The sequence below is a fragment of the Notolepis coatsorum genome (assembly GCF_963971535.1).
Source record: "Notolepis coatsorum genome assembly, chromosome: 3".
Lineage (NCBI taxonomy): Eukaryota > Metazoa > Chordata > Actinopteri > Aulopiformes > Paralepididae > Notolepis > Notolepis coatsorum.
Window position 1 is genome coordinate 37,407,460 of NC_140167.1, and position 17,801 is coordinate 37,425,260.

The following is a 17,801-nucleotide window of genomic DNA, read 5'->3' on the forward strand; positions in this document are numbered from 1 at the left end:
CACAGTGCACATAAATAGCTTCAGCGATGACAAAAGGGGGAAATCTTGCACTAAGCGGCCACCAGCGGTGCAATGTGGGGAATAACAGAGATCAGCAAACAGGTGATGTAAGGCACTCCAGCCAACCGTGGGAGATAAAAAATACACATAAAGGAGAGAAATACTCTTCATATGACGCGGTCAGCAGCAGGGTGGTAAGACGAGAGGATGGAGAGTAGTAACACAGGAATACACTCGCAACTCCTGATTGAGTGAGGGGTGAGTAGGGAGAGGAGAGGAGAAAGGAGAGGAAAGGAGAAGAGAAGAGAGGAGAGGAGGAGAGAGGAGAGGAGAAAAGGGGAGGAGAGGAGTTAGTGATCCTGCTCCTCTCAGACCCAGGAGGCCAGAGGAATGGGTGGGAGGGGGGGGGGGGGATTAGAAATCGTGCCATGTCAGGATTGGGAGCACGCTGGGCAGTGGGGGGGTACAGGGACTTGGAGGAGACGGAGGGAGAGGGGGGGTCGTACCATAATTGTGACACACATAACATACACACACACACGCACACTCTCGACAGGGGGGCCGATGGGTAAACAGCCTGGGCATGTAGGTGGGGGTGGGGGGGTGCCTCGACTCCGCTCTGGAATACTGAACAGGGGATCAGGAACGCCGCTGCCAGTCAGTCAGGACCCAAAAATATCACTCGCCGTTCCAGACGGCAGCAAGACACACAAAGTCACGAGGAAAAATGTTTGAGGGTTAGAGAAGTGCACCGTGAAACACTGCTCGGCTATTCAGGTGCTTTTAACCATTATTTAACCTAGAGTTCTAATTATATAGGTTACATTAGATAGGCACAAATCTGTCACTATTCTGAGGATCGGGAAAAGAGGGCACAATTTTAGTTAGATCAATAGTGACAGATTTGTGCATATCTAATCGACAGTTGTGATTGGAGGATCGGGAAAAGAGGGCGGGTTTGAGATAGGTCAATAGAATAAATGGAAAATGGTGCATTTTATATAGCGCTTTTATCAAAAGCACTTTACAATTTTTGGTCCTCACATTCACTCACACATTTACACACCGACGGCGGAGGCAACCATTCAAGGTGCCAACCTGCTCATCGGGAGCAATTAGGGGTTAAGTGTCTTGCTCAAGGACACTTCGACACACTGCCCGGGAGGAGTGGGGAGCCACTGTCACCCCACAGAATACAGAATACTGACACAGCAGGACAGGGATACTGCATGAGAAGCCCTACAGAAACCACCCCGGGAGAGACTTATTGCCACCTACTCCACTGATATTTTACTAATCAAGATTTGCTTACGGCCTTAAGTTTTGTCTGAAATTGAACTGGTTTTACACTAACGGTTGGAGTTACAGTTGAATTCCTGTGGCTGCACTGTCAACACGCTGTACCTTTTCTGTTGAAGACGTGCAGCGCAGTATGGCGTCCGGACAAATGTTCCTTTTATTTTTCCAAGTGCTCGAGTACTAGTTTTTGACTGGACTACTCGATTGACTTATCTCAAACCCTGCCCTCTTTTCTTCATCCTCCAATCACAACTGTGATTGGAGGATGAAGAAAAGAGGGCAAGGTTTTATGTTTATGTCTTGTTGGGATCCCCATTAACACATTCAGCGCCGGAGCTATATGGCGAATATAGGTCTAGATGGCCACCGCTTTAATCAATGGGAGGACGGGGAGATTTGCGAGTGCTTAAAATATATCTTAAATTATGGCTATGGGTCTAAAACACCCGTCGCTTATCAATGAGTTGCTTGCAGTCAACATGTACAAAACGGATTGTTTTTTCATCGGTACATTTCCGTTTTATACCGTTTTGAATACAAGTATAGTTTTGGTGATTTCTAGTAATTCCAGAGAAAGACGCGATAATAGCCCTTTAGTGGAATACACAAAACACGTTGTAATTTTTCGGCTGATTTATGAATCGTTTTCAAATAAACGCTAGATTATCGATAGTATATGTGTCCTCATGCACGATACAGAAACAGGCTGAAAAATCGCTTATCCGTGCATTGGTCGGCGCCAACGGCACGCACACACACACACACACACACACACACAGACACATTGTGATCGCTGTGAAAGAAACATCTGATTAACCCAAGATTGGTAAGATAGAGTCCTTACCTCACATCTGAAGTCCTGCAAAAAAATATTTATCCAATTCCTGATCGCCATTCCAAATATTGATTGCGTTTATTGATCCAACGTTATATATCCAAAACACATAATCCACGCTGCTCAGTGTCCCCAGTCAATGTGGTATAACGATACTGCATGTCCGAGAAGGAAAACCTGGACCGGACTTTTTTTTTTTGATGCACAGTCCCAGCCAATCCAATCCAATGATGTGCCATCCGGGAGACGATAGGCGGCGGTATTTGCCCTTTTGCGAGCTCAGACCCATTCACAACGATAACATCAGGTTGGATGGATGAAAATGAATGGATATCGCTAATAAAAGAAATAACGATTAAAACCCGACTATACTCGTGATTGGCGCTCGAGTGTCGGCGAGTTAACCCGACTATACTCGGGTCTAGCGTCCAATGTGTTAACTGTCAAATTAATGACCGCTGGTCTTCCTGGGGTCCTCACAGGAATATGATATAACAGAATACAAATAAAGTGTGTAATTAGTAATAGAATATATCATAAAGGAAACCATAAAGGAAATAAAAAATGTATACTCAACATTGAAGATGAATGATTGAAGGCCAAACACATTCCCCAAAAGAAACTCATATCTGAAAGGGTAACTCCATTGATTAAAAATACAATAAATTGAGATAGGTCAATGACTGGAAATGCCCACCCCTACTATATAGACTGCTGTGAACCTCTACACGGTGCTCTGAGGTGCCCTCCTACCTGCACACGGTGAAGCAGAGGCTCCCGCTGGCGGCAGCCCCCAGCAGACTGCTCATCAGGTTGATACGGTGGGCTGGAGAGAGGGAGGGGAGCAGGGACAGAGCCAGGCGAGCTAGCAGGGTGAAGAGAGGGTAGCCAGGGGGATGAGCCACCTAGACACACAACAACAACAACAACAGTAAAGCAGGAGATGTGACCACAGAGTGAGAGAACAGCACAAAAAATAGACATTAGAAGTGGAACGTGGAAAGTTTGAAGGAAGTGCATAAAAGCCAGAAGGAAAATATATGTAGATGGCAAGAGGCTGAGCGAGAAAGAAACGGAGATTAAACAAATTATTTGCATGTGCAACGGAGAGGAACGCTCCCAGTACTCCTGTTTTAATACAAGCTCATGCACCTCCATATTTAAAAGGCAGGAATTGCTCGCAAGGCTCATTTGGTGATTGGCAGTGCATATTCCAACTATAGACTACATCAGTAGTTGCTAATGTATTATAGGTCTATAGGTTAATGGAGAGGCTAATATATAGTATGTATAATTATAATGTATTATATTATAGGCATATAGGTTAATGGAGAGGCTAATACTGTAGTATGTATTATTAAATGTATTATAGGCCTATAGGTTAATGGAGAGGCTAATATATAGTACAGTATGTATTATTATAATGTATTATAGGCCTATAAGTTAATGGAGAGGCTAATATATAGTACAGTATGTATTATTATAATGTATTATAGGCATATAGGGTAATGGAGAGGCTAATATATAGTATAATAATAATAATAATAATTTAGGACCTGCTCCGAGGTCATCATTTGGCATACATGCGAACCATGCATACAATGCGTATCTGCGATTAACCCATCCCGTCGTCCTTCCCCCCCAAGGGCAGCCGGGAGCAGACAGGCGCCACGTGAGCCGCGCCAGGGGACCAATCCAAGTGCTCCTGTCCGTCTTCGTCAAGGACGCCACAGCGTTAGCGATCTTGTTGTTGTGCATGTTTTTCCATTGGGTTTATCTTATCGGGGGGGGAAACCCTTGCGAGCACGGGGAGAACATGCAAACTCCACACAGAAAGGCCTGGGAGATACCCCACCTGGGTAACTGGCATCATGGAAACCTGGTCCCCAAGCGGGATACGAACCCTGGACCTTCTTGCTGTGAGGCGACAGTGTTAACCACTACACCACCGTGCCGCTTCTATGTATTATAATGATTTATTTTAGACCTATAGGTTAATGAAGAGGCTAATATATAGTATGTATTATAATAATTTATTTTAGACCTATAGGTTAATGAAGAGGCTAATATATAGTATGTGTTATTATAATGTATTATAGGTCTATAGGTAAACGGAGAGGCTAATATACAGTATGTGTTATTATAATGTATTATATGTCTATAGGTAAACGGAGAGGCTAATATACAGTATGTGTTATTATAATGTATTATATGTCTATAGGTAAACGGAGAGGCTAATATACAGTATGTTTTATTATAATGTATTATAGACCTATAGGTTAATGAAGACTTATACTGTATTATGTGAAGTCTCCACATGAGCATTTACCTCCTGTCAAAAAACTAAAACTAAAGCACTATTCAAAAGTTCATATAATGTAATAGGCCAATGTATTTTTATTTATTTATTATTATTAATCAATTCAATTTTTTTTAAACCTAGAGTTGGACTTGGCTATAGAATAAATACAGGATAAAATATAGTCTGCTTTAGCAATTAATATGTTTCCTATGGGGTTGATCTAATATTGAATAAGAAATCGGCAGCATTTCTTGTGAAAGATCCATGTGGGAATATGTTGCTCCACTTTTCATTGATAGGAAACGTTAAAAGCGACGGCAGAACACAAAAGAAGCCGTATTTGACACATGATGAAAAGTTCCAAGTTCACACTTTGTGGTTTAGTAGATCACATGGTTTAAACTTTAGTAGATCACATGGTTGAGTAGATCACACGCAGGCAGTCATTCGAGTCATTTTAAGGATCTCCTCCTACATTCCTGCGACTCACCATCGACACGCCTGAATATACATATTCATGACATTTCTTCTGCATCCTCTACATGCAAAATGCTTTTTTTTTTTTTTTTTTGCTACGCAACTGCATTTGACGCCAACGCAAACTGTTACTGGATTCGGGCCAAACGTGGATAATAAAGACCATTTAATTCCACGACAGTTCCACTCTCCCTCTTTACCAGTCGCCTTCTACCCCGAGTGCCATTACTGCTGGGCTGTGATACTGCTGCAGTGATATAGAGCCAGAACAGACAGCCTGGTGGTGCCTGACCCCTAACTGTTATGATACAGGAGCCCTCATTCCACTTCCTCTCCTCCTCCTCCTTCTTCCTCGACCACCCCCCTCCCCCACCCCTACTTTCCCTCCATCCACTTCCCAAGGACAGCGCACCTCCCTGGGGCTCGCGCTGCAGCACGTGGTGCCCGCCAGCCCTGGCCCCCGAACCATCTCTGAGCTACAGCCACTCCGAGCCTGGGGGATCCCGGCAATTAGCTGCTAAGTCTCCTACAGCCTGATAAGGGCACAGTCATTAAACGCAGACTCATTCCCTGGCACTGATAACACCAGTCAACCCGGGGAGAGAAAAAGGGAGGGGGCAGCTCTTCACATGGATACGGCAGCGTTGAGAGGTGAAGGAGTGACATCACCCCCCCCCCCCGCCCCCCCCCCCCCCCACCGGTCATCTCAGACACCGGGGTGGAGGATCCACGGTCCTGTCTGAGAGAGGACACACTGGCCTCGTAGGTAGGAGACGGAAGGTGGAGGGGAGGAGGAGCAGCAGGGGGAGACAGAGAGGTGAAGGTTGAGTTACAAAGAGAGAGGAGTAGAGACAGACAGACGGACCAATAAACAGACAGACAGACAGACAGACAGACAGACAGACAGACAGACAGACAGACAGACAGACAGACAGACAGACAGACAGACAGACAGACAGACAGACAGACAGACAGACAGACAGACAGGGAGACAGACAGGGAGAGAGAGAGAGAGAGAGAGAGACCAAACAGTCAGACTGTTTGGCAGACGGGTAGCTCTACCATGCTGAATGAGGTAAGAGGACCTGCAGAGAGGTTTGTGTGGCAGACATGGAAGGGCAGACTAACAGCTAGAGGACACCTGAGGGACACGGGCCACAGGGGGCAGAAGGAGCGAGAGCTCCAGAGCTCTAGGGATCAGAGGGGAGGGCCGGAGGCCTCAGGCCCAGGGAGGGCCCACCAACCCTGGGGAAGCCTGACAGGCAGACAGGCAGGCCACACGGACTGCGGCACTAACGGCAGGATTACTGGCGTAGTGACACCGACACAGCCTCCCTAAAAGGATCACAGCGGCGTAATAAACTTTATTAAATAATAAAACTTATTATAACTGTTAACCCGATTTAGTTCATTCTTCGCGGCTTACACACACACACAAAAAAGAGGGGTGGATATAATAAGCCTTATACCGTACATAAGGCAAAGCCTACAAAAGCCATCGCCTTACCATTGACTTTAATTGGATTTGAAAAATGGGTTGCAAATTATAGCATTCTCTACTTCTAACTCAGTAAAATAGTGTATAGAAAGGAAGAGGGGAAAAAAACCTGTGGACTGAAAGTAAATTAATCTTCTTTCTGCCCGTGCTTAATTAAACTTCCTTAATGCTTATAAGAGTTAATGAGTGAATTGATTAAACAATACGGCTAATACTTACCCCCAGCTCACAAGCAGTGGTGATCAGCTCTCCTGTGGAAGAGAATAGGGGAGGAAATTAATGTAAACCCAATAATTATTATTAAGAGGCAAGTCTGCCAAAGTTTTCCCAAATCAAATACTTGCACTGGGGTTTTACATTAATTTGCCAGGATCAAAACCTACAAATCTTCCCAGTGTGACATTTCCTAAGCGGCACGCTTATTCTCTTCATCTCTCCTCCCTCCTCCCCTGCTTCCTCACTCCCCTCATCCTGCACACACACACAGACACACACACACATGGGGCGACAGTGGCTCAGGAGGTAGAGCGGCCGACTGGTAATGGGAAGGTTCGCGGCTCCATTCCAGCTCCTCCCGGCAGCGTTTCGAAGTGTCCTTGAGCAAGACGCTTAACCTCCAACTGCTCCCGATGAGCAGGTCGGCACCTTGCATGGTTGCCTCTGCCTACGGTGTGTGTGAATGTTGTGAGTGAATGGATGAATGTGAGGTATACGTTGTAACGCAGTCCATTTACCATTTACATACATACATACACACACACAGACACACAGACACGCACACACACACAGACAGACAGACAGACACACAGACACCATTAGATTCCCTCTTCAGAGCCATGTCACACAAACACTCACATATACCGATCTGAGAATATACTGTCTATAGTCCCAGTGTTGTAGAAAACAGTGTTGGTGACACAGTCATAGGATGAGGTAGGCAGGGAAACTGCTGTGTGGGGGGTGCTGCAAAAGCTGAAGAGGAAAAAAGGAAAAAACTAAAAGCTATTTGTGGCTGTCTAAATGCATCTGGGCACCACAAACCCATTAGTGCCAGAATACACCCAGAGCGTTTCAAATTAGACTGATTTCTCACCCAATGTTTGCATCTCCCACTCATGAAAATTGAAATTTGGCTCAGATGAAATGACATTGATAAATGTTTGAATTCAACACAGCACCCTCTACTGGTATTGGATGAGTAGGTCTGCACCTCCTCTCTCTCCCCAAGCCTACAGTCGATGGGATAGCGGCCTCATTCTTCTTTATCCAACATTATTACTAAATATACTGTAACCCAAGGAACAATGAGATATATTATATAATAATATTATATAATATTATAAAAATAGTATATAATAATAACAAGAATTTATATATGCTAGACTTAATTACATTGCAGTGTTATAAATAACTGTAAATCAAAGCTTATAAATAAGAATCAATTAAGACATAGTCTGTAGAGTTATAATATGCAGAATAAATAGAACTAGCTCCTTTTAAGCAGCAAGAATTCAGGGCCTGACTTGATGGAAAAATGACAAACCATTACAGTCGAGTTTGCAACGGCATCAGGCTGACTTATTAACTTTTCTGCATTGAACCTTGCTGCGGATGCAGTAGATTATGATGCCCGAGTTCCCCGCCGCACGTGGAGGACTCTCTCTTATCGGCCTAACGGACCATGAAGCCGGAACTCCTTCCCGCTGCACAGCTCCATCTCACCTCGTCGTGAGGCGCCCAGCTGCCTGCCATAGCTCTATATCAACTTTATCCTCCTTCATCACTTCCTCCACTTCTCTTGTTTCTCCTCCTTCATCACTTCGTCTACTTCTCTTGTTTCTCCTCCTTCATCACTTCCTCCACTTCTCTTGTTTCTCCTCCTTAATCACTTCCTCCACCTCTCTTGTTTCTCCTCCTTCATCACTTCCTCCACTTCTCTCGTTTCTCCTCCTTCATCACTTCCTCCACTTCTCTCGTTTCTCCTCCTTCATCACTTCCTCCACTCCTCTCGTTTCTCCTCCTTCATCACTTCCTCCACTCCTCTCGTTTCTCCTCCTTCATCACTTCCTCCACTCCTCTTGTTTCTCCTCCTTCATCACTTCCTCCACTCCTCTTGTTTCTCCTCCTTCATCACTTCCTCCACTTCTCTCGTTTCTCCTCCTTCATCACTTCCTCCACTCCTCTTGTTTCTCCTCCTTCATCACTTCCTCCACTCCTCTTGTTTCTCCTCCTTCATCACTTCCTCCACTCCTCTTGTTTCTCCTCCTTCATCACTTCCTCCACTCCTCTTGTTTCTCCTCCTTAATCACTTCCTCCACTCCTCTTGTTTCTCCTCCTTCATCACTTCCTCCACTCCTCTTGTTTCTCCTCCTTCATCACTTCCTCCACTCCTCTTGTTTCTCCTCCTTCATAACTTCCTCCACTCCTCTTGTTTCTCCTCCTTCATCACTTCCTCCACTTCTCTTGTTTATCCTCCTTCATCACCTTCTCCACCCCTCTTGTTTCTCCTCCTTCATCACTTCCTCCACTTCTCTTGTTTCTCCTCCTTCATCACTTCCTCCACTCCTCTTGTTTCTCCTCCTTCATCACTTCCTCCACTTCTCTCGTTTCTCCTCCTTTATCACTTCCTCCACTTCTCTTGTTTCTCCTCCTTAATCACTTCCTCCACTTCTCTCGTTTCTCCTCCTTTATCACTTCCTCCACTTCTCTTGTTTCTCCTCACCAGCAGCCGTGCACTTTCCCTCCGACATAAAAAAAAAAAACTCAAACGGATACACGGCCAAAACATCAGTCTCAGTGCCACGGAGCTGCAGCGCCCCATTACTAAAAAGGGAGAATATGGAGTCGACAGGGTAGCGGGCGCAGGCGCCAAGAGTCTTTGTGATAGCAGGAGCATGGGCACCCACACCAGTCTTCCCGTAATCCCCATCATTTCCACACTCCACATTCCTAGACAACAGCATTCCCGTGGGGCTGCGCTCAAGCCTCTCCAGGGCACATCACACCTAAAAGAGATTAGGCCACAGAGACGGGGTGTTCAGCTGGCACTATCGGAGTGGGCATCCTGCACCATCCCTAAACACTGTGGCGAAGGGGCTGGCCATTTTTTCAAAGGCCCCCGCTCACTAGGCCTCGGCACAAGCGGCACAGCTACTCAGCCTTCTATTTGCCTCTCTCTCTCCCCCCCCCCCTCTCTCCCCCTCTCTCTCTAACTCTCTCTCTCTCTCTCTCTCTCCGTCTCTGGTCCAGGTTTCCGGATGCTTTCCTTCTGCTAAATGTGCATTCTGTCTTGTGGTTTGTATGCCAGGCCAGCCGGTACAAACCCATTGAGCGGAGCATTCTCATGCCCTCCGGTCGGCAGCTGAGCTATCTTGCTAAATAGCGTGTGTCGCTGTACAAGGGAGGCATTACTTCGTGAACTGCATCAAATGAATGTCGCCAAAGACTCACAGTGACCTACCACACATAGTGAGACACATTACATTTTACATTTAGTCATTTAGCTGACGCTTTTATCCAAAGCGACTTACAAGTTCTGTACGACAAGTCATCAGGAAGGGCACAACTCTATCAGCTGAGTAACAATGTTCATCAAAGTGTTGAGTGCTACAGTGTAGGTTAGTTTATTAGGACAAGTGCATGACAGTAAGGTTAGTTAGGGTTAGATTTGAATTTATATATATTTTTTTTCATTATTTCAGATAATGGTTGAAGAAGTGCGTCTTTAGTCGACGGCGAAATATTGGACGGGTTTCGGCTGTCCTAACTGGGGTGGGTAGTTCATTCCACCATTGTGGGGCAAGGATTGAGAATAGGCGACTTCTCTTTGATGACCCTCCCGGAGCTCGGATAGGAGTAGGTCTGAGGCTAAATATAGTTAGGCGGCGGCCTACTGTCGTTCCTGACGATGAGACCCATAGAAGTATTATGGAGTATTTTAGTTAGAAATTGCAGTAGTAATTACAATACTCCTATATGGACTAGCCTCCGTGATGATGATGATTTGAGTGATTTGTAATTAAAGGAATAGTCTTGTTCCATTTATTTACATTAAATGTGTTTGTTTTTTTTGGCCTAATTGGACAGGAACTCACTTGGACAATTTTTTACAGCCATTGAGTTTTGAGGAGGTTAGAGTTTCTACATTCAGAATGAGATGGATGGATCTCTACTTGAAAGATTTCCTCTCAAACACAGTCAAGAAAACATCCAGGCATCTCCAACTTAGGGTCATTGGATTTCTCTAGCCTGGCATGTTTATTCACAATTTCTTCATTTTTGTTTCAAATGCACCCAAAATGTTTGCAATTTTTCACTTGTCCTACAGCACAATGGTCAGAATTACCACCTTTTTTAAGTTACAAAGAGATTTCTTCTCAACTCCACTTACAAAGTTCCCGGGACAATTCTGGCATTCCTGAATGGTTTCTTATTTGGGATTCGTTCTTAGCTAAGAACATGATTTAAGAACATGGAAAATCAGTCGTATATAGGCCAGATTGGAGTGTGCCCATGTTCCTAAGGGCTCAATTTGTGAGAAATCATTGGTGATTGCGTTCACATCAATTCTACAGACATCCTCAGATTTTAATAATTATAATGATAATAAATACAAGAATATTTGTATCATTAACAATTATGTTTCACATTCATAGTCATGATTCTACGAGGCATTGTGATGTCCTAAAATAAATAAAAGCACTACACAAACACTGAAAATGGCAATAAATAAATAAGCACTAAAGTCAATCGCGTGGATATAGCCATAGTGAAATAGAGTGGACAGTGGACACATCTACATTCTGCTCTCGGAACATCCCATTCCTTTCATGTAGGCTATATATTTGCCATTTTGTATTAATAGTTCATATAATATGTTGTTATTTTTTATTGTTGGTTTAATTTTTATTTCCTTGCTTAGTGTGCACATTTTAAGAGCCAGTGGAGAAACATTCCACTGCTCATCTTACTGGTATGATGTTGGATGTGACAAATAAAACCTTAAACTTGTACGTAGACTTGAACATCATTCATGTAAATTGAACCATGCCATCCAATAATCAATGATCAATCGCACTATTTAAAAGGGCCAAGTCTGCACCCTAGGCCTACACACACAATATGGCATATATACTGCTGCTGGAAGATATCTCTGATGGTGTGCTGAGGAGGGAGCACCAGTACCGCGACCAAGCAGACCTATTCGCAGAGAGCGATGAGTACCTAGTGGAAGGCTTCAGGCTACCAAGACCTGTCCTAATGGAGCTGTGCAATACCCTGGAGCCAGCACTGAGGAGCCGGACCAAACATTCAAACCCTGTGCCACCACACGTCCAGGTACTGTCCACCTTGGGCTTTTTAGCCACTGGGACATTCCAGGGGGAGCTAGGAGACAGGGTGGGCATATCACCACCATTCATCAGCCGTGGCCTCTAGCGAGTCATGGATGGAATCATACAATTGGCCACACAATACATCCAATTCCCATATACTGAACAGATCCCAGTCAAGAGAGCATTCCATGCCATTGCTGTTCTGCCCAATACCATCGGCGGAATTGACTGCACAACCACCCCAGATGCGTTTCCTTTCCATATCTCAACAGAAAGCAATACCACTCCATCAACATTCAAATAATTTTTAGGGCGGTCAGGTGGCGTAGCGGAGATTGCGTTCGTCACCAACGCCGGAGATGCTGGGTTCGCGTGTTCGAATCCAGCTCCCGGCGTTGTCACCAGCTTGGCTGGCCGTTCACACTAATACAATTGGCAGTATTAGAGGGTGGGAAAGCTGGCGGGTGGGTCCTGGGCGTTGTGGACAGCGACCCCTACAGTTCGGTCGGGGCGCCTGCTCAGCGAGGGTAGGATCTGGTGAGAGTTAGTGCGGCCTCCCACACGTTACACTCTCCCAAGTGAGAATCTGCGCGGCCAGGCTGGCTGCCGGCAGGCTGCACATGCGTCGGAGGAAAGCATGTGACAGTCTCCGGCCTCTCGGACCAACAGTAGGGGAAAGTGCGCAACAATCAGGAAGGGTGGGATGGGAGAAAAATCAAAAAAAAAAGAAAAAACATTCAAATAATTTGCGACGCCCAGAACCACCTTCTTAACCCATTCTCCGCCGGGCATTGTACCCATGCTAAACCATCCTCTGCCAGCTCTATTTGTCTATGGAGATGTTCACCTTCTTTGCAGGGCTATAACTTTTTAAATTGTATTGCTAAATTGACATTACTATGGCCCATTCAACATCAATTATCTATCGTTCAGGATGTAGGAACGTTTTACTTTGCTGAAAAGACACTGGATGTGTTTGGACGCAGCAGCTGGCACACTGGCAACTGCTGTGGTGCCCATGATGGCCTGATGTGCTGGTCTACCTCAGACAGCCCTGAGCCCGCTGTTCCTCCTCCAGTGGCCAGCATCTCTCTCCTGTGTCTTGTGATCTTTTTTTTGGCCTCCGATTTCACATCATCCCATTTCTTTTTCACTTCAGCCACTGTGCACCCCTCTCCAGACTACACCACATTAACCTCACCCGTTATCTCGTCCCTCTATTTTTTTGGGTGGCCTTGTACCCCGTATTGACACTACTAAATAAGATGTCACGCTTATGTTCTACTCCTTGCAACAGTCTGCGTTTACTGGCCGGTGCACCACCAATGTTGGCTTTCCACATGATATTCTGTATGATAATGTACAATGATGCTGTATATACACTGTGGTGACCCATATGTAAGAGACATTCACTAAGGTGGGCTTGTGCCTTTAAGAGCGGGGTTTACTGTTTAGGGGAAAGGGGAAATACCACTTCCGGTTCCGGGTTGAGGGGTTGTTGTTATTGTAAATGCTATGTGTAGTGATAAGAGAAAATACCTCGACTCAAACTACGTCTCTGGCTCGCCATTTTCTTATCGCCACAACACCATATATATATATACCTGTAATATAATATACCTTAACCACGTTAAGAAGGTGGTTCTGGGCGTCACAAATTATTTGAATATTGATGGGGTGGTTTTGACAATTAAGACCAGACAAGTTCCCCTTCCAGTATGTGTCACTAATCCTCCTGGCTGACACCAAGTCCTCATCAGCAGGCAGAGACACTTCTGCCTGACGAACACACTACTACAACTTTACATTTCAAAAGAGACCCTTGTCTGAACTAACTTTAAACAATGTGTGTATACTCCTACTAGTCAACTAATAAAATGCATTTCTACTATAAGGTCAATCATGAATGTTCTCAAAGGTATGGTAATACCTAAGAGCCTGCGTTCAGTTTCCTGGCCATAGTTAGAAATGGATAGCTCAAAATCACAGGGTATTGGTGTGTGAACTGAGTAATAGCTACCTAGAGACTACTTCCATTCGGCTCTATGGGAAATCAATCAGTCAACACTCAAAGTGAATGAATGAATGAATGAATGAACATTTTATTTAACAGATTGCAGAATGGGTACAATACAGTACGGCTCAATACATACAATTGTTAAGCGGGTGCAGACCAGAGAAAGACGTTTGTCTTGTTTACATCAGGGTCCCCCATTTTCAATTCATAGTGAATGACCCATGTCCCATGACCCATTACATGTCAAGCGCTGTTTGCAATCAAAAGAAATTATGGCTGTCAGAACAATACATTTTTACAACATTAATTTCAGGTTGCACAACACCGGTACGCTCCTAAATAGAACAGGACCATGGACAGCACCAGTATTGTAATTGCGCCACATGATTGGCTCTCCGGTCCATAACAAAGCCACATGGCTCATGGAAACCACGTAACGTTAGCTTACAGTAGCTACAGTAACAACAAGCACCAACCTGAATCGCCTCCGGGGACGGCTTTCTGCACGCAGGGCACATAGATCGCGGCGACACAAGCTACAGTGGCGCCTGTCAACATCCAGCTGCTTCTCTGCTCCATAGAAAGCCCACTGGTTCTGTAATGGGAGAAATATGCATCATGCTAACGCTATAGCTGGCTAGCATCCAGTTATACTTTGAACGGGACTATTAACTGGAACAGAATAGTTATTTGCATTGCTTGTAAATTCAAATCTGACTGAGGTGCACCGAGTTCTAATTAGTAAAACGTTTAAGCAGCTATTCGTGTACAATGCGATTTATTTGAACACTTAGCAGACTGTAGGTATTAACTGTGTTGGTAGTTCCAGGAAATAGTCTTAGCTCCATATATAATGCAGATACGCGCGCACAAATGGGGCGCGCCATTACTTGAAGTTTCAGCAAATATTTATGAATTGAAATATGGCAAATACACCAAAGATAATATACTTGCGTGGTTGTAATAGTCAACAGGTTATTCGCAAACGCGTTATCAGTGGGTGGCGCTGCTGAAGATTTCACTTCCTGGTTCATGTTGACTCAGCAGCAGCACGTCTCCCACTCCTCCTGCAGCTAAGCCATCCATTCAAATGCTGAAAGAATAAAATAACCAACTAGTCAAAATGTGCATTATTTCCTTTTCAATTGTTTTTAAGCTCTATGACATTGCTTTAGTGTAATAATGATAGATTATGGACATATTATGTGTTGGACCTGTATACAAAACAATTATTTATAGATGTAACATGAGCTTTTTTGCACAACGTCTATGTATAAATATATGTACTAGGGTAATATCCCTGTTATATGTTTATAAAAAAAACAATATATATGTTTCAGATTTGTACATTGTTGTATATATATATATATATATATATATATATATATATACAACAATGTACAAATCTGAAACAAAACGTTCAGTAGGTACATTCCTCCATGTTTACATATTATGGTTGATTTCCCAATCCAGCTTTATTTATTTATTTTACCATGATGTGTTGTATATTCACATACTTCCTTGATTAATTGATTTTATTTTGACGTAACATGTGACAGAAGCACAGTCTGGAATACTGCCAAGGATAGACACAAAACATCTCAGAGCTTATTTCCATTGAGGTCCTTGTAGGGGGGAGGGGAACGAAGTGTTCAGACATGCATCATACAGACATCGTAAAGACATGTGACATCACAACACATCACATAGACACATAAAAACATGTAAAAGTGGTGTGGTATCATCATGTGTTAACCTATACCGTTGCACAGGTAAGACGTGACATTACTTTAACCTATACAGTTGCACAGGTAAGACGTGACATTACTTTAACCTATACCGTTGCACAGGTAAGATGACATTACTTTATTTAACCTATACAGTTGCACAGGTAAGATGTGACATCACTTTAACCTATACCGTTGCACAGGTAAGATGACATTACTTTATTTAACCTATACAGTTGCACAGGTAAGATGTGACATCACTTTAACCTATACTGTTGCACAGGTAAGATGACGTTACTTTATTTAACCTATACAGTTGCACAGGTAAGATGTGACTACCGTACTTTAATCTATATAGTTGTACAGCTAAGATGTAACATTACTTTAACCTATATAGTTGTACAGGTACGATGTGACATTACTTTAACCTATATAGTTGTACAGGTGACATTACTTTAACCTATATAGTTGTACAGCTAAGATAACATTACTTTAACCTATACCGTTGCACAGGTAAGATGTGACATTACTTTAACCTATATAGCTGTACAGGTACGATGTGACATTACTTTAACCTATACAGTTGTACAGGTAAGATGCAGACAGGAGAACAGGTGTTTTCAGTCTCGACACCGAGAGGAAGAGGTAATCACTAATTCAATGCTACTTCAGCCATGACCCCCTCCTAAAAAACAAAAAAAGGTTATAACTTTGAATAGTTTGATTTGAAGGATGTGTTTTCTCATCACATGTAATCAGGTAATAGGGATGTTTACAAACAAAGATTTTACAAACATTACCAATGCCTAAACAAACATTATCCAGACCAATTTAAAAATAAATTCTGTTGTCTATGGTAATGTTAGTCCTCTATCGACTAGAGAATGAAAGCATTTCTCTGCTCATATTTTTTCTTTTTCTTCTGGCGGTTAACATTTATTAACGTTTAGATTACAGATATGGCCTTTAAGGCAATATGATTAGGACAGTGTGTTTCCATGTTGCACATTTTCATTTGGAACACAGTAGCCTCCCATACATTCAGATAGTCTGTTTAATTAGCTCTAATAGCTGCAAATAAGAGCTCCATCTTATGAACCAGGACCTTGTCCACCTGACCTGCCACCTCCTTCTCAGCCTGAACACAGCCTGAGGAGAGACACGGCAGAGGGATGGAAGGTTATTTAACTCTTTCAGGTGTACAATCCCCAATGGGATCACTGGGTTGAGTAAAGGTTAGATAAATGGAAAATTAATTAGAATGTCACTAATAGGGCAGGATGGCACCGCGACTAGTTGGTACGCCACGCGCCCCTTCCTCATGCGGTGGACCAGGGTCTTGATGTTCCTGAAACCGTAGACTAGGGGTGGGATGATGAAGTAACTCACGGATTTGGCCCTCGATAACGATACACGATATCTGCGATAATCAATATATTGTGAGAAATGTCATCTACAATACGTCACAATATCTGTGTAACTGAAGAAGAAAAAATACTGATACAAAGGCAAAAAGCAGGAATTATGTATTTATTCACAGAATTTACGTGAAAGCTTATCAGATTCTTTAATGTGCATCACAAACCGGACAATTGTACATGAAACAATGTACAACAAATTGCATAGTGCCTCTTTAACACACACTGACCGTAACTTGATTATTATTAACTATTAATTATGTCCCCAATGGAAAACTTTGTTACAATCTGCAATAAAAATATATATACATCATCTGCTTTATCTAATAAAATAACAATTACAGTCTGTTCACCTCATTCCAATCACTTTTATTGCAGTAAAATGGGATTGTCAAGCAACAAAAACAAATAAAAAAAGCAAACCGTAGACAGCAGCAAACTGCCACAGTGTCCCTTTGTCCCGCTCCAGACTCGCCTCCTGGAGGTCCCGGCTCCAACAGAACCAGAGGAGGAGTTCTTTTTAAAAATTAAACCCCATGCATTGCAGTAGAAGTCAGAAAAGACTGTTGATTAGACCGCGTCCTCTTTCAGTATCATAGAATCACTCAAGGATGGCACTCCAAAAAGTAAGTAAGTAAGTAAAGTTTATTTGTATAGCACCTTTCACAGATACAAAATCACAAGGTGCTTCACAGAATTAAAAGCAAAAAGCAACACAGTAGCTAACAATATCAAGTAAGAACAGATTGCAACAAGCTGAAACAGGACAGAAAGACATGGCCACACACATGATAATAGATACAATAATGATCACTGATGCCATTCATTAAAAGCCTGTCTTGAAAGCATGTTTTAAGCTGGCTTTTAAAAGAATGACAGGATTCCACAGATTGCA

The 17,801-nt window shown here is 43.3% G+C and overlaps 1 protein-coding gene across 1 annotated transcript in view; it reads right to left on the reverse strand.

Moving 5' to 3' along the window:
• The window catches only part of tmem260 (transmembrane protein 260), a 70,377-nt gene extending 55,581 nt beyond the window's left edge, over positions 1-14,796 (reverse strand). The window contains exons 1-4 of the mRNA XM_084310702.1: positions 14,712-14,796; positions 14,238-14,356; positions 6,631-6,662; positions 2,888-3,039 (exon numbers count right to left, since the gene is read on the reverse strand). Coding sequence (XP_084166828.1) covers positions 2,888-3,039; positions 6,631-6,662; positions 14,238-14,340 — 287 coding nt within the window. The 5' untranslated portion in view covers positions 14,341-14,356; positions 14,712-14,796. The remainder of the gene's footprint in view (positions 1-2,887; positions 3,040-6,630; positions 6,663-14,237; positions 14,357-14,711) is intronic.
• Between the last annotated feature and the right edge of the window lie 3,005 nt (positions 14,797-17,801).